This window comes from Zea mays, unplaced genomic scaffold, assembly GCF_902167145.1.
Source record: "Zea mays cultivar B73 unplaced genomic scaffold, Zm-B73-REFERENCE-NAM-5.0 scaffold_45, whole genome shotgun sequence".
In the NCBI taxonomy this organism is placed as follows: Eukaryota; Viridiplantae; Streptophyta; class Magnoliopsida; order Poales; family Poaceae; genus Zea; species Zea mays.
In genome coordinates, this window is record NW_023367091.1 from 138,060 (window position 1) to 162,376 (window position 24,317).

Here is a 24,317-nt window from a genome sequence, read left to right on the forward strand (position 1 = left end):
ATTCAAAATAATGGGGGGGAATACCGATTTAAGAGTCGTTCACTACTGCAATTCAAAAAATAATAATAATAATATTATATTTATTATATTATTATATTATAGTTTTATTTTATTATATTATAGTTAATTATATTATTATATTCTAATTTTATTATATTATAGTTAATGGTTCTAATTTGTTCTGAATTTTGCAGCCTGCGACTGGAAATCCACTTTTTCTTCTTTTCTTCTTTGTCATCTCAATAGAATAGAAAGAAGCGGGAAGTTTTCTAGTGTTAGCAATGTGTGTTTTAAGATAGAATCCATCGAGGAGAATAAGCGAAACTGGATCCAAAAAAGCAGAAATCTATTTTTTGAAAAAGATTCTAAAAAAGTAAGTAGAATTAGATTCAAGATAAAAGAAAAAAAGGTTTTAGTAATTAGTAAAAAAATGTGAATGAATACTTGCTCTTTTCTCGATTTTAGATCGGATTTTTTGGCGGCATGGCCAAGTGGTAAGGCAGGGGACTGCAAATCCTTTACCCCCAGTTCAAATCTGGGTGCCGCCTGATCAATAAAATACTTAGGATTATAGTACTGATCAAACTCGACAAATTCGTACCCCCCTAAGTTGGGGCACGAGAGTAACTAGGTTTGGCGATACTGGATTTTGAGAATCCATACCATAGTTCTACCCTCAAACTAGGGTTTGTTTTGTGGGCAGTGGCCCAAACGGCTACCAATAGGGATGAGGTAGCGTTTCCTTATTCTTTTATTAATTTAAATCGATTCGATTCGGGAATTTAAAACTACGAGACTAAGATGTCAGAAATCTTCGTAGCCAAAGGTCCCTAAGGGGCATTCTTTTTTCAATCTAAGATTGAAGAAGGGACTTTGCGAAGAAATAGAAAGACTTCCTAATTATCATACATTTTATTTATCGTACATCTTACTACATACACTTTATCGTACATCTTACTACATACACTTCGTACATCTTATGCTACCTACATACACTAAAGTAAAGGCTACTGATTCTGTCGAGAATTAGATTGAATAGGCTGATCAAAAATCAATTTTTGGATTGTGGATAAGACCTCCTTACTCTTTCATAGAAAGATAGAAAGCGGGGCAGCAGTAGGGTTTAGGTCAAAAATAAAAATAAACATGGGTAAGTTAGGTATCCAATAAATATTTATCTATCCTAATTTTATGGTGTATTCTTACGTCCTTTGCTTATAAAAAAGGTAACAAACGAAAGAAAAAATCTCTCTATTCCCGCGTCTTCTATTCAGAGCATCCCCTACTCTTTTTTAGGGAAAGAGCGATGTATCATATTTCTACTTAATGCTCTCCAATTCTACCAGAAATCATATAAGAATTTGTTAGGAGTAAATTCCTTTAACGGATTCATCCATAGTCTTAGGGCAGAATGGCCTTTTGACTCTGTACCCTTGATTCCACTATGATTATTGATCAATAGTAGAAGAATTCTTTCATAGAAATAGGAGACATAATTTACATGGATATAGTAAGTCTCACTTGGGCTGCTTTAATGGTAGTCTTTACATTTTCTCTTTCGCTAGTAGTATGGGGGAGGAGTGGACTCTAGGGATACTACCAATTGATTGAGTAGTCGAATTGTAGTATCAACTCTTTTCTTTAATTGATCGTTTTGCATTAATAATTTTGCCAAACTTTATTTTTTCTCTCTTTCTTTAGTTTTGTTTCACTCTTGTAAGAAACTCTTTTAAGAAAGTAAGAAAGAGTCGTTCTATTCCAGTATAATAGAATAGAAAGGGCGATTATAGTAATTCATAACTTCTATTCTACTAGAAATTATGAGTAAAAAGAAAGTTCTATACATAAGAAAATTAGAACATAAGAAAATTAGACTTTCTTACACGAAGCTATTCACAATATATCGCACATTTTCCATTTATACTATTTTCTTATTCTTAGAAAATTTTTGATGTTCTTTTTTTTTTTTTTTGAAGGATCTCGATTGAAGCATCTCGCACCTTTTTTAAGCATGAAAGATTCGTAGGTTTTTTCCTTTTACTTTTTTTCTTTTACTATAATCTATTCTAGTCTATTCTCGTATTATTTTTCTCCCCCTCCTTGGATTCTTTCAATGAAGAATTATCTTCGATTTTTTTGATTTTGACTTGATTGAAATTAAGTGGATGCAGTGAAAAAAGAAGTTGAATTAGACTACTATTTCAATCTACTAATCGATTCTATGTAGATTCAAGATAATATAATAGAAAGAATCTAAAGTGTGGTAGAAAAAACTATATGTAGTTCTTTCTACCACACTTTATGATTCCAACCAGACCCTTTCATTTAAGACTTGGATTTTTTATTTTCTTTAATCCCTTTTTCATTTCTTCAATGATTAATTGGAATTCCAATTAATCATTTTGACTGGCTGTTTTTACATAAATAATAAGTAAAAAGGCAGTAGGAACTAGAATGAACAATGCTGTAGCAATAAATGCGAGAATATTTACTTCCATAACCTCTTTATTTATTTATTTTTTTCACAATAACTCGGGATGTAATCCCATGGAGAGGAAAAAGGGGTATCCTGTAAATTCAAGGGGAGGACTTGCATTCTGATAATACTGAATCAATTCAATATTATGAATATTGCATCTATCAAATCAATTCATGGTGGATAGTGGAATAATATAACATAGGAAGATCTCTTATCCATACTAAGACCAAAATAGGTTTTTTGATTGGATTCGAAACCCCCTCTATTCTTTTTTCATTCTTTTCTACTTTTGCTTTTCTATATGTATAACCCAAAATCTTTCTTATCTTATCCAATTTCACTTCCTTTTTCTTATAGTTATACATACAATTATGTATGTATTATATGACCAACTTTCTATGGGTCACATAGACATCCCAATAAGCAGTAGAAGTAGAAATGAGATGGAGAAAAGAGGATCTTAAATAAAAAGGATCCCATATTTAAATTTAGGAAAAAGAGCGTTTGCTTGGTTTTTATTTTATTAGGTTACTATCCATATACGCTTTTTGGGGTCTAAAGATGAGAGCAAATCCATAAAAAAAGGAGTCGGCAAATGGAGTGAGAATGAGGTGGATTCTTTCCAATTATATACACAAACAAAGTTGGAACTAGAAAATGGAAGGGGTGCGGTTTAACCCCCAAAAAGTAACTAATTAGATGAAATTCATTCTCTAACAATAAACGAATACGGTTTATGTATGGATTCCGGTAAAATACCGGTACTCGATTTCATAAGAGTCGAATAGGAAGTTAAGATGAGGGTGGTATCATCATAAAAATGGAGTAGTATCCTAAATTATACTAATCCACGTATGATATGTATGCCTTTCCTTATCAACCGGAAGTAGTGCAAAAAAAATTCTATACTGCACTGCTCTCTTTTTACTGAGAAATGCAAAAAAATAAAAGTGAAGTAAGGGTGCCCCATAGATATTTGATCTTGCCTCCTGTCCCCCCCCCCCCTTTTTTCATCAAAAATTTCCATGAAAAAAGAAAAGATGAATTTGTCCATTCATTGAACCCTAGTTCGGGACTGACGGGGCTCGAACCCGCAGCTTCCGCCTTGACAGGGCGGTGCTCTGACCAATTGAACTACAATCCCTGCGGGGTGTATGGCATGCCTATTCTTAAATAGAAGATTCGATCCGTCTGTCGTGCTCTAAGAAATAGACGAATCATATACTACATACCCGCATATCCTATGCGGGTATAGTGAGAGTGGCATAACTAGTATGTTGCGATTTTTTATCCCTAAAAATAAACGATAATCCGCTTTTCCATAAGAAAAGCTCTTTTCTTTGTCTTTTCTTTGTAAGACAAAGAATCAGAGAGATACGGATTAGAAATCAATTTCCCCGTTTCTCTTTATCCTTTATTTCTATAGATAATACATCTTTTTTCTTCCATAAAAAAAATAGATTTAGTTCATATTCACGAAGCCCTAAATTTTTGGGCCGAGCTGGATTTGAACCAGCGTAGACATATCGTCAACGAATTTACAGTCCGTCCCCATTAACCGCTCGGGCATCGACCCAGGAAGAATTTTTTCTAGGCTTTTTGATAATCTATGATTAACCTCTTTTTATAATACTCCCTACCCCCAGGGGAAGTCGAATCCCCGCTGCCTCCTTGAAAGAGAGATGTCCTGAACCACTAGACGATGGGGGCATCACTAGACGATAGCACCATATACAACCACTCGTCATTATACTATAATGATAGTATGAGCAGTTTTTTGGAATTGTCAATATACTCTTCGAACTAGATCAAAGAAAAGAGTCTTTACTACTTTTCTGTTATGCTTTCATAGGATTTTTTTTAGTTGATGGTTAGGTTAATTCACGGATCATCCCCTACTTTTTAAGCTTTTTAAGGTTAAGGAAATTCGTTTAAAGGGTATAGAATACGAATAGACTAATAAAAAGGAATCTAAATTAGTTCAGTACAGGTATTGATTGCTATAACAGGAAAAAGAGTCCAATTTCATTTTTTTTTGTAATTTTAACTCTGTGCTTCGTTTAGTGTTCAGACCAAAAATGTGGGCATCTCGCACTAAACTAAGTCATAAAATTGCAAAAAAAAAAAAAATGGGGACATTTTCAAAAAAGAAATGAATGAATTTAGTAGAAAAGTACTTTATCGGATTCGAACCGATGACTTCTGTCTTACCAAGGCATTATTCTACCACTAAGCGAAAAGCCCTTTATCGGATTTGAACCGATGACTTATGCCTTACCATGGCATTACTCTACCACTGAGTTAAAAGGGCTTTTTATTCAATAATTAGCCACTTTCATTTACCATTATGGGTCTACTGCATAATGTACATATTACATGTATATATTAATGTACATAATATATGTATATATAGAGATATGTAGAGATTTTCTTTTCTATATATCGAGATCGAGATATCGAAGTTTATTTATGGCGAGGTTTAAAATCTTGAGAAAATTAAGAAAAATAAGAAAATCTTTCATATTATCTCTTATCACTTGCACAAAGTATAGGTATTTATTATTATATAAATAAATACATATACATATCATGTATAATAAAATACATGAACAGAGAATTGACACACCCAAAAATTATTATATATATCGGATACACTTGAAGAGGCTAAGTTCATAGGTATGTAAACACGATCTCGTACGACTCACCAAACCAAAGTCCGGAAGTTCCATTTTTTTTGTTAAGAAGAGAACAAATATGTATCAATTGTTGAATCGGATACAACAATGGGCCAAAAAGGCCAAAGGGGCAATAAGAACTGCTGTTAAAAAAATGATAAACTTTTTTTTTATCTTTAGGCTATTCACTTTTCACGTGCTCAGAATGTTCTGCAGAATTAGGGACTTTTTTCTTCTATTGGCTGATCTTATGATGAGAACTTTCTCCATTTATGTTTTATTTCCCCTAATTCTAATTGGGTGGGGTATAAAGGAATTTGCGCTCTTCATATACCCCTATGGCTGGATAGTAATTTTCAGTGATATACTTCTTATCTGTTTTGGTGAGAGATTGAAACAATTTTTAGCAGGCATCTTTTGGAAAAACTTTCGAGTTCAAAACTTTTTCATTTTTCTTAAAAAGTTTTGGACGGATTTGTTGAAACGATTTTCAACAGGTACCCCTTGGAAATGGGGTACTTGACTATTCTACAAGGATTATAGTGGATTTGGAACAAACTATGTTGGAGTTTTATCAACAATTTTATTCTAAAAAAAAGGGTTGGGAGTCGAATTTATACTGCAGAGTATCAAAATTATACTACTGCCTGTCCAACAAAAAATAAAAAGCATATCCTACATACCTAACTCCTCCAGGTTCAGGGTTTTCCGTTTCCGAACACTAGGAAAAGGGAGGATTCTAGATTTTCGATCCTAGGGTTAAAAGGAAGGGGATAGATACCCAATATGATTCTTAGGAGGAACGTTTGGTAATGGTTCTCTATGCTCTTTTTTATGTGTTCTTAGTTCTATTCATCTTCTTTGATTCTTTTAAACAAGAATCTAATAAACTAGAATTGAGCGGAAAAGAAGAGAGGAAATTAGGAAATGGAGAGGATCGACTAACCAGCGATTCGTATCTGCTTTTCTTTTTAAGTTATTACTCTTTGTTGCTTCTCTCAAGCGATAGACGAAGTCTATGAAAAATTTTGGAAAGTCATCTCACTCCTTCCCTATGGCTCGCACTTCATGATACGTGGAGGAAGAAAACATCTTTCGCAATTTCTTTGTTCAATTCTGAACAAAAAAGAAAAGGAAGAAAGGGATTTATGGGGACTGTACTGCCTTTATATCTCTTAGTATATATTGTAGGAATAATTAAACGATTCCTTACAACAGTCTGGCACATTTACGTCCTCACAAATAATGATCCTTGTAGTCATAACCGTAGAATAGATCCTAATCGAAATGCATACATTTGGTTCATACGCTATTGGTATGGTAAGAAGAGATGTATTTTACAGACTAGAGAGGGGCTATCTAAATCCTAAAGTAAAGGTCCGCGATTGAAGTACCAACCGCCCACCGCCATGAACTTTCTCCTTTGATTCGATAAGGTGGAATTAGCCTCCTTCTCGAATGGCTACCCTTGACAAAGGGTAGCATTGGTATCATAATCTACATGTAGCGGGTATAGTTTAGTGGTAAAAGTGTGATTCGTTCTATTAATAACTGAATTTGAAATGATATACTTAAGGCATCCTTAAGTTTTTTTATATTCATATTCCGATGAAAACTTTAGTTCTTATAAAGGATTTAATCCTTTTCCTCTCAATAGCATATTGAGGAAGAATATACATTCTCCCGATTAGTATCCAAAGACTAATTGAATTTGCATCTAAAATACAAATTCGATTATGAGTACGTAGTCGCGAAGCATAATTTTGCATTGGATTAAGTATTCCGATAAGTATTCCGATTGAATAAATATGAGTAAAGGATCTATGGATGAAGATACAAAAAAGGTTATTTCCAATCGTAACTAAATCTTCTTTTGTTTTGTAGGAAATGGAAGCCCAATAGCTAAAAAACGATGGTTTTGGTTTACTAGAACCATCAGTATATTATATTGTTTCAGCTCGGTGGAAACCCAACTCTTTTCCTCAGGATCTCTTGAATGAAATTAGGGAACGAAGTAAGTAGATTAGATAGATATTTAGGAGAATTTCTATCTCCTATTCTATAGGGATCATCTAGAAAGCGGAGAGCTTTGGTTCCATTCAGACAGAAAAGCTGACATAGATGTTAAGTGGTGAGAATATCCATAAAGGAGCCGAATGAAATCAAAATTTCATGTTCGGTTTTGAATTAGAGACGTCAAAAATAATCAACCAACGTCGACTATAACCCCTAGCCTTCCAAGCTAACGATGCGGGTTCGATTCCCGCTACCCGCTCCATTCTGTATAAAAAGACTATTCCATTTGTTTGTCTAGACATGGTAGAGACTTGTATTCCACCTTTTTCTTTCGTCCACCAGTTTTCGGCCCTACAGAGCGGAGTAGAGCAGTTTGGTAGCTCACGAGGCTCATAACCTTGAGGTCACGGGTTCGATTCCCGTCTCCGCACTTAGCAGTCCGTATAAATGGACTATTCTATTTGTATATATATGATAGAGGGCTATATCCAACCCTTTTTTTTTATTTAGCAGGCAGAAAAAAAAAAAAAAAAAATGAAAGAAAAGCATAGCCTATCCCCCTTTCAAAACCGTTTGTCTCTTGTTTGTCTCGGCGAATCCCCGGTTTAGGGAACTTTCTTAGAAAGTTGGATTTGCACCCTCGAAGCACTCTTTTTTTTTGAGTCGGGTGCAAAGGAAGGATAAGATAGGAAGGGGTACAGTACTAGACTAACAACTACTTAATTTAATATTCATTTAATATTAAATAGTAATTTAATAGAAGTAGTTAAGTAGTCATTTACTATAATAATTTACTATATTAAAAATAAATATATATAATTTACTATAATATAAACTATAATATTAAATATAAACTATAATATTAAGTAGTTAAGTAGTCAACTAGACTGAATTTTTTATCATAGCACCTTACTAAATTAAGCTGGCGAGCGACGGGAATCGAACCCGTATCTTCTCCTTGGCAAGGAGATGTTTTACCACTGAACTACGCTCGCTACATTGAACTACGCTTGCTACGTCCTATATTTTATAGGGTATATCCACCTGGGTCGACCGTCTATGTCTGGGTCGACCGTCTATGTCTGGGTCGACCGTTTCATTTTCTATTAGAGTTTTCTTTTTATTAACTGTCTATCAATCAATATTCTAATGGCAATAGAATTTCATAATAATGAAAGAGAAGAGGTAATAATTCGGAACGAAAATAGCATTTTAATGTGTATAAAAATCCTAATTTTTTCGAAAAAGGGCCTTTCTTTTTATTTATTTTGTATCGGGTTACTAAATACTAAACAAATTCAAGAAATAAGAGAATTCAGAATAGCTACCAGAAAGACTAATCCAATCCATAATGATGTACCGGAAAATACAACGTTTTTATTATTTGACCAACCATCAGGAGAAGCAAATACAAGGGGTACACTAATTACTAAAACTGAGGAAGTCGCAATTAATGCAAAAACAGCTAATTGGAAAGCAATATTCATATTTATAATCCTCCAAACTACCTTCAAATAAAGTTGACTACATATTTCTATTTGATCCCTCACTTAATCAAAATTGTATGAAAATACAAGAAGTAGGAGGGGTTTAATCATGAATCCATTGATTCTTCTTTTATTAAAACTTTTTCCTTACCGCTTTATACAGAGATATATTGAAAGTGGACTTGCATCTGAGATGAGTTAGTAGATCATTTCATATAGCTATGTTCTATTTGTAGGAATAAAATAGGGATTGGGCTGTGGAGAGATGGCTGAGTGGTTGATAGCTCCGGTCTTGAAAACCGGTATAGTTCTAGGAACTATCGAGGGTTCGAATCCCTCTCTCTCCTTTTGTATATTGAATACATTTGCTTCTTTCTATCTATGTTTTTCTTTGTGCAGCCCCCCTTATATCATTCTTTCATAAAAAAGCATGAATGGCTCGGCTAGATGGAATAACCGAGCCAGAACAGAAAAAAACTAGAACAGGTATAAATAAAAAATCTTAGTTAAGAGGGGTCATGTAAAGAACAGGTTCCAAATCGCGATCAATTCCCTTTTCAAAGCCTGCTGCAGCAGCTCGGGCTCTTCCTGCATGCCACAAATGGCCCACAAAAAAGAAGAATCCTAGAACAAAATGGGAGGTCGCTAACCAACTTCTAGGGGAGACATAATTAACAGCATTGATCTCGGTAGCTACGCCACCCACGGAATTTAAAGAGCCTAAAGGAGCATGGGTCATATATTCTGCTGAACGTCGTTCTTGCCAAGGTTGGATGTCTTTTTTCAACCTACTCAAGTCCAAACCGTTGGGGCCCCTTAGAGGTTCTAACCACGGAGCACGAAGGTCCCAAAAACGCATAGTTTCCCCTCCAAAAATAACCTCTCCCGTTGGGGAACGCATTAGATATTTACCTAAACCCGTCGGTCCTTGGGCAGACCCTACATTAGCTCCAAGACGCTGGTCTCTAACTAGAAAAGTAAATGCTTGAGCTTGAGAAGCTTCTGGTCCAGTGGGCCCGTAAAACTCACTTGGATAAGCCGTATTATTGAACCAGACAAAACAACAAGCGATAAAACCAAAAACAGATAAAGCACCTAAACTATAAGACAAGTAAGCTTCGCCAGACCATACAAATGCACGGCGAGCCCATGCAAAGGGTTTGGTTAAGATATGCCAAATTCCGCCAAGTACACAAATGGAACCCAACCATACATGTCCCCCAATTATATCTTCTAAATCATCCACACTAACAATCCATCCTTCTCCCCCAAAAGGGGATTTTAGTAAATAACCAAATATAACACCGGGGCTAAGGGTCAAATTGGTAATTTTTCTTACATCCCCCCCCCCGGGGGCCCAGGTATCATATACGCCGCCAAAATAAAGAGCCTTGAGTACTAGAAGAAAAGCACCTAGACCTAACAAAATTAAGTGAATACCCAAAATTGTAGTCATTTTATTTCTATCTTTCCATACATAACCAAAGAATGGAAAAGATTCTTCAAGAGTCTCGGGTCCCAGAAGCGCGTGATAAATGCCACCGAAGCCTAAGACTGCGGAGGAAATTAAGTGAAGTACTCCGGATACAAAGTAAGGAAAAGTATCTAGAACTTCTCCCCCCGGCCCTACTCCCCAACCTAGAGTAGCTAAGTGCGGAAGTAAAATCAACCCTTGTTCATACATGGGCTTTTCTGGTACGAAATGGGCCACTTCAAATAGGTTCATTGCTCCGGCCCAGAATACGATTAATCCGGCATGGGCTACATGAGCTCCAAGTAGTTTACCGGACAAATTGATAAGTCTGGCATTCCCAGCCCACCAAGCAAAGCCGGTGGTTTCTTGGTCACGACCAGCTAAAACGAAAGTTCCATTAAAGAGCGTTTCCACGTGGTAGAACCTCCTCAGGGAATATAAGATTTTCATGAGGCTGATCCTGAGCTGCCATCCACGCACGAATACCCTCGTTTAAAAGAATATTTTTGGTGTAGAAAGTCTCAAATTCAGGATCTTCCGCTGCACGGATTTCCTGGGAAACGAAGTCATAGGCACGTAGGTTCAGAGCCAGACCAACTACGCCAATAGCACTCATCCATAAACCGGTGACGGGTACAAATAGCATAAAGAAATGTAACCAACGTTTATTGGAAAAAGCAACACCAAAGATTTGGGACCAAAAGCGGTTAGCAGTGACCATTGAATAAGTTTCTTCAGCTTGAGTTGGGTTAAAAGCACGGAAGGTATTTGCACCATCGCCATCTTCGAATAGAGTGTTTTCTACGGTAGCCCCGTGGATAGCGCATAGCAGAGCTGCGCCTAATACTCCGGCAACTCCCATCATATGAAATGGGTTCAACGTCCAATTATGAAATCCTTGGAAGAAAAGGATGAACCGAAATATAGCTGCTACGCCAAAACTCGGCGCAAAGAACCAACCAGATTGTCCCAGTGGATAAATAAGGAATACGGAAACAAAAACAGCGATTGGACCAGAGAATGAAATTGCATTATAAGGCCGCAATTGAACAGACCGAGCAAGTTCAAATTGACGTAGCATGAAACCTATTAGTGCAAAAGCTCCATGGAGAGCGACAAAAGTCCAAAGACCACCTAATTGACACCAACGAGTAAAATCTCCCTGTGCTTCCGGTCCCCATAGTAGCAACAAAGAGTGTGCTAAACTATTGGCAGGTGTGGAAACCGCCGCGGTTAAGAAATTGCAACCTTCCAAATAGGAACTAGCCAATCCATGGGTATACCAAGAAGTTACAAAAGTAGTCCCTGTAAACCAACCCCCTAAAGCGAAATAAGCACAAGGAAAGAGCAATAAGCCGGACCATCCTACAAAAACGAAACGGTCCCTTCGTAACCAGTCGTCCATAATATCAAATAGATCGTTTTCTTCTTTAGTAACTCTACCAACGGCTATAGTCATAGTGATCCTCCTATTCAATTACTTCAACCATTTTCGAGCACCTCATATTACTTCCAGGGCATACGATAGTTTGATTATCTGTGGACGATTTCTTTCTCGTTCAATGCCCTTTTTCAGTCGTCTCGAAGATAGAAATTTTGCATTTTTATCTATGGGGTCACAACCCAGGTCGTGCTAAATCCACAAATTTCATTTAATTCATTTTTCTTATACTATAGAAAAGAAATAAAGAAATAAACATTTGAATTCAGCATTATTCCATGATTTCTATTTCAAAGCCCATTTTTTAAGGGAAAACCCCTCTTTTCTCATTCGCTCTCTATTGCATGGGTGGAAGAACAAAAATGGAATTCTGAAAAAAAAAAGAAAGATATTGAAAAGAAAAATTGACTTTTGAAACCCTTTATTTATTATGTGTAACGGAAAAGAGTTGCGATTTCTTCTTATTCCTATAGAACGTCTAGTAACAAGAATATGAAATCGTAAATAGCGAAAAATTCTTGCCTTGCGCGATCTAAGTCTAAGGAAATACAAAAATGCGCTTATACACCAATTTCATCCACATCGAATTTATATATCAGAATAGCAGATAGAGGCATTATTCAAGGGGTCAGGTCTACTTACTTTATCTTTCTTTCCCATTTTATTGTGGGTTTGATAAGAACCTTTTTTGCTTTGTGGATAAATAAAAAAAAAGAGTTTTTTTTTTTAACCCGCTTGTTTTATTCTAACAAATTCTATATGGAACTGCCCGCTGAAGAGAAAAAAGATCTGATTGTCTTTCAGCCTATATCGAATTTTGGAAAGAAAAAACCAGAATTTTCTTCTTTTTTTATTAACATTAAGAAAAAAGAATATAATTAAAATGGAATTGGCAATATAATTTTTATGCACTTTTGAAATGAAAGAAAAAGGAAGGATTTTTGACAATCGTTATTTCTTGCCTCTGCCATATCATGAAAACCTTTCGATTTGGAACGGGGAGAGATGGCTGAGTGGACTAAAGCGGCGGATTGCTAATCCGTTGTACAATTTTTTGTACCGAGGGTTCGAATCCCTCTCTTTCCGCCCCCTCGGATCATTTGGGACTTTCGAATTGTAAGGAATTCTGACCCCCGGATTTTCTCATAAATAAATGTACGAAATAAATCCAATTTAAATTTATAAGAAAAATTCCAAAAATTTTTGATTTTTACTCCTCACGCCCAGGATTACGTCCTGGGTCATTAGATAAGAATCCAAAGATAAAGAGGGAAACAAAGAATATCACTACTGTATAAACAAAAAGTTTGAGAGTAAGCATTACATAATCTCCAAAATTTTTTTTGTTAAGGAATAGATTACCCATTTTTCCTTACCACACGGATCCACTAGGATGGGTTTTCTTTATTTTGACACCTAAAAATGCAAAAATCAATTCTTAAAAAAATTGCAAGAATTGCTTTATAATAAGCACTCTTATCAATATCAAAAATTAGTTTAGGTATTGTGTGGGTACCTAAAGGTACCTGTTCAACGTAGGCGCAGGGGGTAGAAAGGCTGATCAAAATTTATTGCTGCAGCTATACATTCAATGTAGAAGAATTTTCATTTTAGAATCGAAGGTTCATAATATAAGACTTCTCGGCTCTTATCCATTTTTTTTTTTGGAATGAATACATCATTCAATTTGGCAGGCAGAATAGTAAAGATTTCATCGAAAACTTACAGCAGCTTGCCAAACAAACGCTAATAGAAAAAAGAGTACAGGTATGACAGGCATAACATCCACGATTGGGTTGAAAATGGCATAAGCTTCGGGTAATTTGGCGAAGAAAAAGCTAGTCGGACAAAGAACAGAATTAAAACAGATACAGGTTAAACTAAGTATATTAGGCATAACAAGCATTTCATTCTTGTAGAGTAGATAATTGGATTTTGATTGAGTTATTTTTATAAGGGAAAAAGCAAAAGAAAAGGTAGATTCCAAATCCTTTTTTCTTCGGACTTTCCCAAACACAAAATACCTCCTTGTATTCGCATTCTCAAATGAGAATGGAAGAAATTCGACTTTCATATAATATCTTAATAGAATTCCATGTAATGATCAATGCATTTTTTGGATTCTATATTATCTGCATGTCTAGAATCCTAGCAAGAAAATATCCCTCATTTTTTAGGTAATTGAAGTGGGATTGACGAATAATATATAAAAATAATAGTGTTTATTAGTGTTTCATAAAACGAAATGACATGGGGCGTGGCCAAGTGGTAAGGCAGCGGGTTTTGGTCCCGTTACTCGGAGGTTCGAATCCTTTCGTCCCAGATTTTTTCTGATGAAGCGAAAGATAGAATCGTATTGTGCCCTGCACGACACAAAAGTTTATTAAAGAGAATAATTATCTCTTATGAACTCGTAGATTAGATGCATTTCTAAGCATTTTTTTCTTTCTCAGAAAACAAAAAATAAAGTGTCAAGTCCAGTCAAATTTAATATCTTTATTTTCATGAAAAATTTTTGTCTATCAGGCACATTCAGGATATGCCCCTACTACTCATTACTCATATGTGTTTTGAATATGTGTTTTGAAATTGGAACTTTTTGGATAAACTTTATACCCCGTATCTATGAAGTGGGAATTCTTACAGGATCCATTTGACACCCAATATGAAAGAAAAGAAGTACCCCCTATTTATTTTCCCAAAACTAAAGAACTAAAGTAAGTAAAAAAAAAAAAAATTAATGAGGTAAAACACTGTATAGAAAATGAGACCTATCCCTTTATGATAGAGATAGATTTTTGTTGTATTATTTGTTTTCTTGTATTATTAGTAAAAAAGAAGCGTCCTTCTTTTCTTTGGTTAAGCGAAAACGATCTCGATCTGTGATTCTTTAAATATCCAGAATGATCCATTTCGGTAAGGTTAAGGTAAGAACTGTTCGTTGGATAGAATGGATTCGAAAAAATCGTACTTTTCTTATTTTTTATTTTGAGTTCTTTCTTTTGTTATTCGAGTCGAAGAAGTATGAGAATTTTAGAACTACTCAAAAACGACCAATCTTTTCATTGGCATAGCTTATTTGTTTATATAGTTAATTGTTTTTGTTACAGAAAAATAGATTAATTCATTAAATTAATTCCACTTTTTTTGAGGTTGATAGTTTATTTGTTGGGAAAGAGTGGATCCTTCTCATTTCAGGATTAATCATCTTGAGTTCTCTGTTGAAAATGGAAATTCAATAATAATAATAAATAAGTCTTAAGTAAACTATTTTATTCCTCTTTTTCGAACTATGTTTCATTCATATGATAGAATATGGGTTTAAATAAATTGTATCTTTGCAGAGTGTTCCCCGATAAATACTTATTTCTTTTATCCAATTTTCTCCATAGATAGCAGGTTTGAATTAGTATACAAAAGCAATGACTATTCATGATTCCATCCATATTGGATCAATTCTCGATACCATTTTGCAATGAAATTAGAGGAATGTTATGGTAAAACTTCGTTTAAAACGATGTGGTAGAAAGCAACGTGCGACTTGAAGGACATGATCGATTGTGGATTTGCCTATCCATCATTTTCCATAGTAATGAAAATGCTCTTGGCTCGACATAGTCTGTTCTATTCGTCCCGAACCGAATTTTCGCTGGGTTGTTTGTAAGTAAAGTAAATAGTACACGATGGAGCTCGAGAGGACAGAATTTCTTTTTGATCAAGGGAAAGAATCTAGGGTTAGTGAAAACTAATAAATTAGGCCAACTTTGTCAGTCTATCCTTAATATAGAAATCAAAAGGTTAAAATAAGAAAAAGTCTAATTTTGGAAGATTGGAAAAACTTTTTTGATGAAAAGTCTATCTGAATCAATTGTTCATATTTGATTTCTATAGAAGAGTGAAATGCTTTATCGAAGGAAATAAGAAAAAAGAAAGGGTATGTTGCTACTCTTTTGAAAGAAAAAAGAATAGGAGTTCCCGAAGTAATGTCTAAACCCAAGGATTTCACAAATCAAAGATAAAGGATTCCGGAACAAGTAAACACGATTTTCAACCGTCTCAACAATAGAATTAGATCTGAATAAGGAATAAAAGTCAATTTGTTCGAGATGAGATAAAGAAAAGAGTTTAGAGACGACTCAAAAAATTTCGAAGGGTTTTTCTTTTGAAGTTTGTCAGTAAAAATTAGCCAACTTGAGTCATGAGTATAAATGAAATTTGTTTTTTCTTTTCTTTAAGGAAATTAATGCAAGTCATAATCGAATTTCTATCTATTTGCATTATAGACAGATTGCATTATAGACAGAAATTCGAATCATTTTCTCGAGCCGTATGAGGAGAAAACCTCCTATACGTTTCTAGGGGGGGGGTTGTTTTATCTACATCTATCCCAATAAGCTATCTATCGAATCGTTGCAATTGATGTTCGATCTCGAAGAGAAGGAAGAGATCTTCGAAAAGTAGGTTTTTATGATCCGATAAAGAATCAAACTTGTTTAAATGTTCCAGCTATTCTCTATTTCCTTGAAAAGGGTGCTCAACCTACAAGAACAGTTTATGATATTTTAAGGAAGGCAGAATTCTTTAAAGATAAAGAAAGAACTTTGAGTTAATTGAAGAACTAAATGAATAAAAAGTAGGAGAGGGTCCTTAGTACCCCTTAATTATTTAGACACAATTTGCCTCTTTCTTAGTCCTATTTTTTTTTTGCTGCATTTATGTCGTGCCAATCCAACAAAAGTCCCTATTTTATTTCCTTTTTATATCTAATTACATTGTATTTGCATTGACAAAGGTCTATTGAACAAATAGAATTTGTAGATAGATGGGTCTCTTTATTGTCACTCCATATTAGGTATTTTCTGTCTACACTTCATTCAAATGATAGGGTTGCCCCTCTTGCATGTACTCTCATACACATACAAGATTATTTTACTTCTTTAAATTGCCAAAAAAATCACAATTTTGCCATTGTGATTGGGGCTGCTTTTTTTTTTTTACCCTTAGCCTTAGTGAAATTTAACCGGATCTGTTCATTTTTGTATTTGAGTGTTTTTAATGGATTAGAAAATCTTCTTTGATGTCTTGCTAATTCAATGTGGTATAATTTCATCGATTTTTAGATTTGATCCAGTATCTAAGAGATCCTATTTTATCCGGGTTGCTAACTCAATGGTAGAGTACTCGGCTTTTAAGTGCGGCTATGATCTTTTACACATTTGGATGAAGCACAAATTCGTCCAGGACTCTTGGTAGAGTCTAGAAGACCACGACTGATCCTCAAAGGTAATGAATGGAAAAAATAGCATGTCGTAATAAAATCAATTTCTTTTTTTTTTTTTTTAATAAAAAAAATTCTGATCTTCTGGGTCTAGTGAATAAATGGATAGAGCCTGGCTCTAATTCTGGTAAAATAAAAAAAAAGCAACGAGCTTAACTTCTTAATTGGTTAATTGGAAGGATTCCCCGATCTAATTAGACGTTAAAAATAGATTAGTGCCTAATGTGGGGAAAGGTTAGGTTTTCCTATGAATGGACCCTTTACTTTTTTTTTTTAGAAATCCTAATTATTCTTGATTATGGATTGAAAAGAGATGTTATGAATTGAATGTGTAAAAGAAACAGTATATTGATAAAGAGACTGTATTCCAAAGTCAAAAGAGCGATGGCCTGCAAAAATAAAAGATTTGTTCTTGTTTGTTTTATAATTAGAAACAAACATAAACTAATTAGATAGAAAAGGAGTGGAAAAAAGTTCTATGGATTAGACTCCCTTTCTTTCCTGGGTTTGTATTATGCAACACCTTGTTCTGACCATATTGCACTATGTATCATCATTTGATAAACCGAGAAATGCTTTTTTTCTCTATTTCAAGTAGAAATACAAATGGAAAAATTCGAAGGGTATTCAGAAAAACAGAAATCTCGTCAACACTACTTCGTCTACCCACTTCTCTTTCAGGAATATATTTATGCATTTGCTCATGATTATGGATTAAATGGTTTCCGAACCCGTGGAAATTTTTGGTTGTAATAACAAGAAATTTAGTTCACTACTTGTGAAACGTTTAATTATTCGAATGTATCAGCAGAATTTTTTAATTAATTCGGTTAATTATCCTAACCAAGATCGATTGTTGGATCACCGTAATTATTTTTATTCTGAGTTTTATTCTCAGATTCTATCTGAGGGGTTTGCGATCGTTGTAGAAATCCCACTCTCGCTAGGGCAACTATCTTGTCCGGAAGAAAAAGAAATACCAAATTTCAAAATTTACAATCTATTCATTCAATATTTCCCTTTTTAGAAGACAACATTTTTGCATTTACATTATCTATCACATATAAAAATACCCTATCCTAGTCCATTTAGAAATCCTGGTTCAACTCCTTGAATACCGGATTCAAGATGTTCCCTCTTTGCATTTATTGCGATTCTTTCTCCACTATTATTCGAATTGGAATAGTTTTATTACTTCAATGAAATCCATTTTTCTTTTGAAAAAAGAAAAATAAAAAGACTATTTCGATTCCTATATAACTCTTATGTATCAGAATATGAATTTTTCTTGTTGTTTCTTCATAAACAATCTTCTTGCTTACGATTAACATCTTCTGGAACCTTTCTGGAACGAATCATCTTTTCTGGGAAGATGGAACATTTTGGTGTAATGTACCCGGGGTTTTTTTCGGAAAACCATATGGTTCTTTATGGATCCTCTTATGCATTATGTTCGATATCAAGGAAAGGCAATTCTTGCATCAAAAGGCACTCTTCTTTTGAAGAAGAAATGGAAATCTTACCTTGTCAATTTCTCGCAATATTTTTTCTCTTTTTGGACTCAACCACAAAGGATTCGTCTAAACCAATTAACAAACTCTTGCTTCGATTTTCTGGGGTACCTTTCAAGTGTACCAATAAATACTTTGTTAGTAAGGAATCAAATGCTGGAGAATTCTTTTCTAATAGATACTCGAATGAAAAAATTCGATACCACAGTCCTTGCAACTCCCCTTGTCGGATCCTTATCAAAAGCTCAATTTTGTACTGGATCGGGGCATCCTATTAGTAAACCCGTTTGGACTGATTTATCAGATTGGGATATTCTTGATCGTTTTGGTCGGATATGTAGAAATATTTTTCATTATCATAGTGGATCTTCGAAAAAACAGACTTTGTATCGACTAAAATATATACTTCGACTTTCATGTGCTAGAACTTTAGCTCGTAAACATAAAAGTACGGTACGAACTTTTATGCAACGATTGGGTTCGGTATTTTTAGAAGAATTTTTTACGGAAGAAGAGCAAGTTTTTTCTTTGATGTTCACCAAAACAATTCACTTTTCTTTCCATGGATCACACAGTGAGCGTATTTGGTATTTGGATATTATCCGTATCAATGACCTGGTGAATCCTCTTACTCTTAATTAATCATTAGACAAAATTAATAAACTAGAAAAGATCGATATCAAGATAAAACTTGCACATTTTCCATTCTGAAATGTTCCATAGTAGGTGAATCACTTTAACTAATTAAAAATTCTCAAAATTAGTGGACTTCCTCTTCGGAATAGAAATTGGCTATTTCCACATAGGGAAAGTCGTGTGCAATGAAAAATGCAAGCACGATTTGGGGAGGGGTTTTTTCTATTGTAACAAGGAAGAATTATCTACTCCATCCGACTAGTTCCGGGTTCGAGTCCCGGGCAACCCATATGGAAAATAGAAAAGAGCAATCTGAGTTTTTCATTTTTACTAACTTAATTTCCCAAATTTTTGGATTTGGTAAATGAAGTTATACGAAAATCCAATCGTTGGGGCTGGCTTGGTTGACATTGGTATATAGACTATGTTACTGTTAAATAACAAGCCTTCTATTATCTATTTTCTTTCTAGTTAATACGTGTGCTTGGGAGTCCTTGCAATTTGAATAAACCAAGATCTTACCATGACTGCAATTTTAGAGAGACGCGAAGTACAAGCCTGTGGGGTCGCTTCTGCAACTGGATAACTAGCACCGAAAACCGTCTTTACATTGGATGGTTCGGTGTTTTGATGATCCCTACCTTATTGACCGCAACTTCCGTATTTATTATCGCCTTCATCGCTGCTCCTCAGTAGATATTGATGGTATTCGTGAGCCTGTTTTCTGGTTCTTTACTTTATGGAAACAATATTATCTCTGGTGCTATTATTCCTACTTCTGCGGCGATCGGATTGCATTTTACCCAATTTGGGAAGCTGCATCTGTTGATGAATGGTTATACAATGGCGGTCCTTATGAGCTAATTGTTCTACACTTCTTACTTGGTGTAGCTTGTTATATGGGTCGTGAGTGGGAACTTAGTTTCCGTCTGGGTATGCGCCCTTGGATTGCTGTTGCATATTCAGCTCCTGTTGCAGCTGCTACTGCTGTTTTCTTGATTTACCCTATTGGTCAAGGAAGTTTCTCTGATGGTATGCCTTTAGGAATATCTGGTACTTTCAAACTTTATGATTGTATTCCAGGCAGAGCACAACATCCTTATGCATCCATTTCCACATGTTAGGTGTAGCTGGTGTATTCGGCGGTTCCCTATTCAGTGCTATGCATGGTTCCTTGGTAACCTCTAGTTTGATCAGGGAAACCACTGAAAATGAGGTCTGCTAATGAGGGTTACAAATTTGGTCAGGAAGAAGAGACTTATAATATTGTGGCTGCTCACGGTTATTTTGGTCGATTAATCTTCCAATATGCTAGTTTCAACAATTCTCGTTCTTTACACTTCTTCTTGGCTGCTTGGCCTGTAGTAGGGATCTGGTTCACTGCTTTAGGTATTAGTACTATGGCATTCAACCTAAATGGTTTCAATTTCAACCAATCTGTAGTTGATAGCCAAGGTCGCGTTATTAATACTTGGGCTGATATCATCAACCGTGCTAATCTTGGTATGGAGGTAATGCACGAACGTAATGCTCACAACTTCCCTCTAGACCTAGCTGCTCTTGAAGTTCCTTACCTTAATGGATAAGGTTTTTCTCCTAAACATATAGGAATTTTTGAAGGAAGGAAAGCCGGAAATACCCAATATCTTGTTCCAACAGGATATTGGGTATTTCTTTGTTTATTCTGAATCTTTCTATTCTGAATTCAATTAACGACGAGATTTAGTATCCTTTCTTGTACTTTCATAACTCGTGAAAATGCCGAGTAGGCCACGAATTCCCCCAATTTGCGACCTACCATAGGATTTGTTATGTAAATAGGTATATGTTTCTTCCATTATGAATCGCGATTGTATGGCCAACCATTGCGGGTAGAATGCTAGATGCCCGGGACCACGTTACTATTATTTCTTTCTCCTCCTTCATATTGACCTTTTCGATTTTTGCCAATAAATGAACGAGCTTACAAAAGGATTCGTTTTTTTTCGTGTCACAGCTGATTACTCCTTTTTTTTCATTTTAAAGAGTGGGCATCCTATGTCCCACTATCTCGATCGAGGTTAGGAGGTCAGAATAATAGAATAATAATGAATGGAAAAAAGAGAAATCCTTTAGCTGGATAAGGGGCGGATGTAGCCAAGTGGATCAAGGCAGTGGATTGTGAATCCACATGCGCGGGTTCAATTCCCGTCGTTCGCCCATCGCATTATTGCAAATTCCAAAAATGCAATTTTCCATATTCCTAGTTACGTATTTACTTACGGCGACGAAGAATAAAACTATCACTATATTTTTCCTTTTCCTAGTCTTCTTCCAAGCGCAGGATAACCCCAAGGGGTTGGGTTTTTTTCTACCAATGGGGGCTTTCCCTTCACCACCCCCATGGGGGTGGTCCACAGGGTTCATAACTACCCCTCTTACTACGGGGCGTTTACCTAGCCAACACTTAGATCCGGCTCTACCCAAACTTTTTGGTTCACACCCAACATTACCCACTTGTCCGACTGTTGCTAAGCAGTTTTGGGATACCAAACGGACCTCCCCAGATGGTAATCTTAAAGTGGCCAATTTACCCTCTTTTGCAATCAGTTTCGCTACAGCACCTGCTGCTCTAGCTAATTGCCCACCCCTTCCACGTGTGATTTCTATGTTAATGTATGGCCGTGCCTAAGGGCATATCGGTTGAAGTAGATTCTTCTTTTTTCTCAAAAAACCCCTTCCCAAACTGTACAAGCTTCTTCCAAAGCATACGGCTTTCTAGATGTATATGACGATCTCTAGACAGATGGATCTTATATGAATCGTATGATTGAAGTACCACATGAGTGGATATATAGAAAAGGAATCCAAATCCGCCGAATCGCTCATGTTATGATCTTCTACATCCTAGGTCTCCGCGTTCCGTCATCTGGCTTATGTTCTTCATGTAGCATTCAGATCGAATGACTCTATGAAATTACGTCGATACTTCCACATATTATGGGTAACGTAGGAGACATCCCTATTTTCACCCGGGGGTCTTAATTACCACTGCTTAACTTTCAATTACGCCTCTGACCATCAAATTAAATGTGAATAACCGTCCTCCTCTCTTTGAAACAAGGGGGCGCTTCCGGTTCTGTGCGTGCTTCAAACAATTTTGTCTTCTCCATATTACCATATCTCTAGAGTCAATAATTTTCTATGAGGAACTACTGAACTCAATCACTTGCTGCCGTTACTCAACAGTTTTCTGTTGAGGTCTATCCCGTAGAGGTAGTCAAATTGGATCAGTGATCGATTTCTAGGTTTCGTCGGTAAACCTAATTGGTTACTTCCAATTACGTAAATCAATAGTTCAAACCGCACTCAAAGGTAGGGCATTTCCCATTGATATAGGAACTTTTGTACCAGAAACAATAGTATCTCCAATTATAGCCCCTCTGGGATGTAAAATATATCTCTTCTCACCATCCCCATAGTGTATGAGACAAATGTATGCATTTCGATTAGGGTCGTATTCTATGGTTATGATTTCTACCAGATATGTCTTTTTGATTCCGTCGAAAATCGATTTTACGGTATAGGCGCTTATGACCTCCCCCTCTATGCCTTGCGGTAATGATTCCTCTGGCATTACGACCTTTACCACAACGGTGCCGTCCATGGATCAATTTATTTCGTGGATTGGATTTCACTTGCCTGTCTACGGTTCCCTTGCGTGTGCTCGGGATAGGTGTTTTGTATAAATGTTTCGCCGTATTATTAAGTATTCTCCTTTAGTTCGTTTCTCTATCTAGAAGGTGGAATAGAATAACCCGGTTGAAGGGTAATGATCATATACGTCTGTAATGCATTGTATGTCCCAGAATAGGTCCCATTCTTCTACCCTTTCCGGGTAGTCGATGGCTATTCACAGCTACTACCTTAACACCAAAGAAGAGTTCGACCCAATGCTTTATTTCTGTCTTAGTGAATCCCGATTCGACATTAAAAGTATATTGATTCTTTCCCAATAAACGAAGACTCTTTTCTGTAAATACTGCGTATTTGATTCCATCCATAAATCGACTTTCCCCCCTATGCTCTGAGTTCCAGTATCGATAAGAATTCGAGTTCTTATTGTTCTTATGTTATGGTATGAATATACCATACCAATTCGTTATGTATGGATGATGGATGAGATTCCATGGATAGAGAGCCAATTCCAATAGACCGTTCCCGTTCGCGTGCATCCAGCAGGAATTGAACCCGCAAATTTACCAATTATGAGTTGGGCGCTTTAACCATTCAGCCATGGATGCTTAACAGGGATCATCGTACATCGTAAATAACCAATTTTCATATAGAAAGACATATCATAGAAAAATGAAATCGAAAATATTCGGAGATGGCAAATATTCGGAGATGACTATGAAAACACCTCTCCGGATCCTCGAATTGAAAGAGAGACTGAGAGGGATCAAGAATCCTAATTCTCGCTATTTGGAATGGATCCAATTCTATTGAGTCTGACCCATAGTGATCATTTCTCTTTAGCAAAGAATGACCTTGGTTATCAAAGGATTGAACAACCGAGATCCATTTACTTATGATACCTAGTTGACATTGCTAACAAGGATCTAATGAATTATGAGTTTAATAGATTCTCTTTAGCAGAAAGACGTATATTCCTTGCTCATTATCAGACAATCACTTATTCCCAAACCTCGTGTGGGGCTAATCGTTTTCATTTACCATCTCATGGAAAACCCTTTTCGTTCCGCTTAGCCCTATCGGGTATTTTAGTGATAGGTTCTATAGGAACTGGACAATCCTATTTGGTCAAATACCTAACGAAAAATTCCTATTTTCCTTTCATTAAGGTACGAGGGCTTCTTATTCCACAAGAACGAAAGCACCTTTTCATTCTTTCATATACTAGGGGTTTTTACTTGGAAAAGACAATGTTCCATACTAAAGGATTCGGGTCCATAACCACGAGTTCCAGTGCACTAGATCTTGTAGCACTTAGCAACGAGGCCCTATCCATTAGTATTCCACATAAGAAATCCATTATAGAAACTAATACAATTAGATTAGCTCTTCATAGACAAACTTGGGGTTTGCGAGCCAAGATAAGACCGGCTCGGGATCATGGGACCCTTTTCTATCAGATAGGAGGGGATCTTGTACAAAATAGACTTCTAAGTAATAACCCCATAGATCCTATATCTATCTATATAAAGAGGCAATCGTGTCAGGAAGCGGCTTTTTCTTTGGCCAAACGGTACTTCGAACTTGGAACGAGCATGAAGAGATTAACGAGACTTCTTTCTCTTTTGAGTTTTTCTGGCGGACC

General features: G+C 35.9%; 1 protein-coding gene and 8 non-coding genes across 9 annotated transcripts; 5 read left to right on the plus strand and 4 right to left on the minus strand.

Annotated features, from left to right (window-relative positions):
• The first annotated feature begins 477 nt into the window (after positions 1 to 477).
• Positions 478 to 548, plus strand: TRNAC-GCA (transfer RNA cysteine (anticodon GCA)). Its single transcript has one exon. It is a non-coding gene; the product is annotated as a tRNA-Cys (tRNA).
• Positions 549 to 3,971: 3,423 nt separating this feature from the next.
• On the minus strand, positions 3,972 to 4,055 carry TRNAY-GUA (transfer RNA tyrosine (anticodon GUA)). The gene has a single exon. It is a non-coding gene; the product is annotated as a tRNA-Tyr (tRNA).
• Positions 4,056 to 4,718: 663 nt separating this feature from the next.
• On the minus strand, positions 4,719 to 4,790 carry TRNAT-GGU (transfer RNA threonine (anticodon GGU)). The gene has a single exon. It is a non-coding gene; the product is annotated as a tRNA-Thr (tRNA).
• Positions 4,791 to 7,527: 2,737 nt separating this feature from the next.
• On the plus strand, positions 7,528 to 7,601 carry TRNAM-CAU (transfer RNA methionine (anticodon CAU)). Its single transcript has one exon. It is a non-coding gene; the product is annotated as a tRNA-Met (tRNA).
• Positions 7,602 to 8,094: 493 nt separating this feature from the next.
• TRNAG-GCC (transfer RNA glycine (anticodon GCC)) lies at positions 8,095 to 8,165 on the minus strand. The gene has a single exon. It is a non-coding gene; the product is annotated as a tRNA-Gly (tRNA).
• Positions 8,166 to 8,436: 271 nt separating this feature from the next.
• Positions 8,437 to 16,632, minus strand: LOC118475437 (photosystem II D2 protein). The gene has a single exon (XM_035963856.1). The coding sequence runs from the start codon at positions 11,588 to 11,590 to the stop codon at positions 10,529 to 10,531; it is 1,062 nt and encodes a 353-aa protein (XP_035819749.1). The 5' UTR covers positions 11,591 to 16,632; the 3' UTR covers positions 8,437 to 10,528.
• On the plus strand, positions 8,917 to 9,004 carry TRNAS-UGA (transfer RNA serine (anticodon UGA)). The gene has a single exon. It is a non-coding gene; the product is annotated as a tRNA-Ser (tRNA).
• TRNAS-GCU (transfer RNA serine (anticodon GCU)) lies at positions 12,572 to 12,658 on the plus strand. The gene has a single exon. It is a non-coding gene; the product is annotated as a tRNA-Ser (tRNA).
• A 4,491-nt stretch (positions 16,633 to 21,123) lies between the features above and the next one.
• Positions 21,124 to 21,196, plus strand: TRNAH-GUG (transfer RNA histidin (anticodon GUG)). The gene has a single exon. It is a non-coding gene; the product is annotated as a tRNA-His (tRNA).
• The last annotated feature ends 3,121 nt before the right edge of the window (positions 21,197 to 24,317 follow it).

Bases quoted from the DNA above. Each gene is read 5' to 3' on its own strand.
- LOC118475437 (XM_035963856.1), bottom strand. From the start codon at position 11,590: ATGACTATAGCCGTTGGTAGAGTTACTAAAGAAGAAAACGATCTATTT.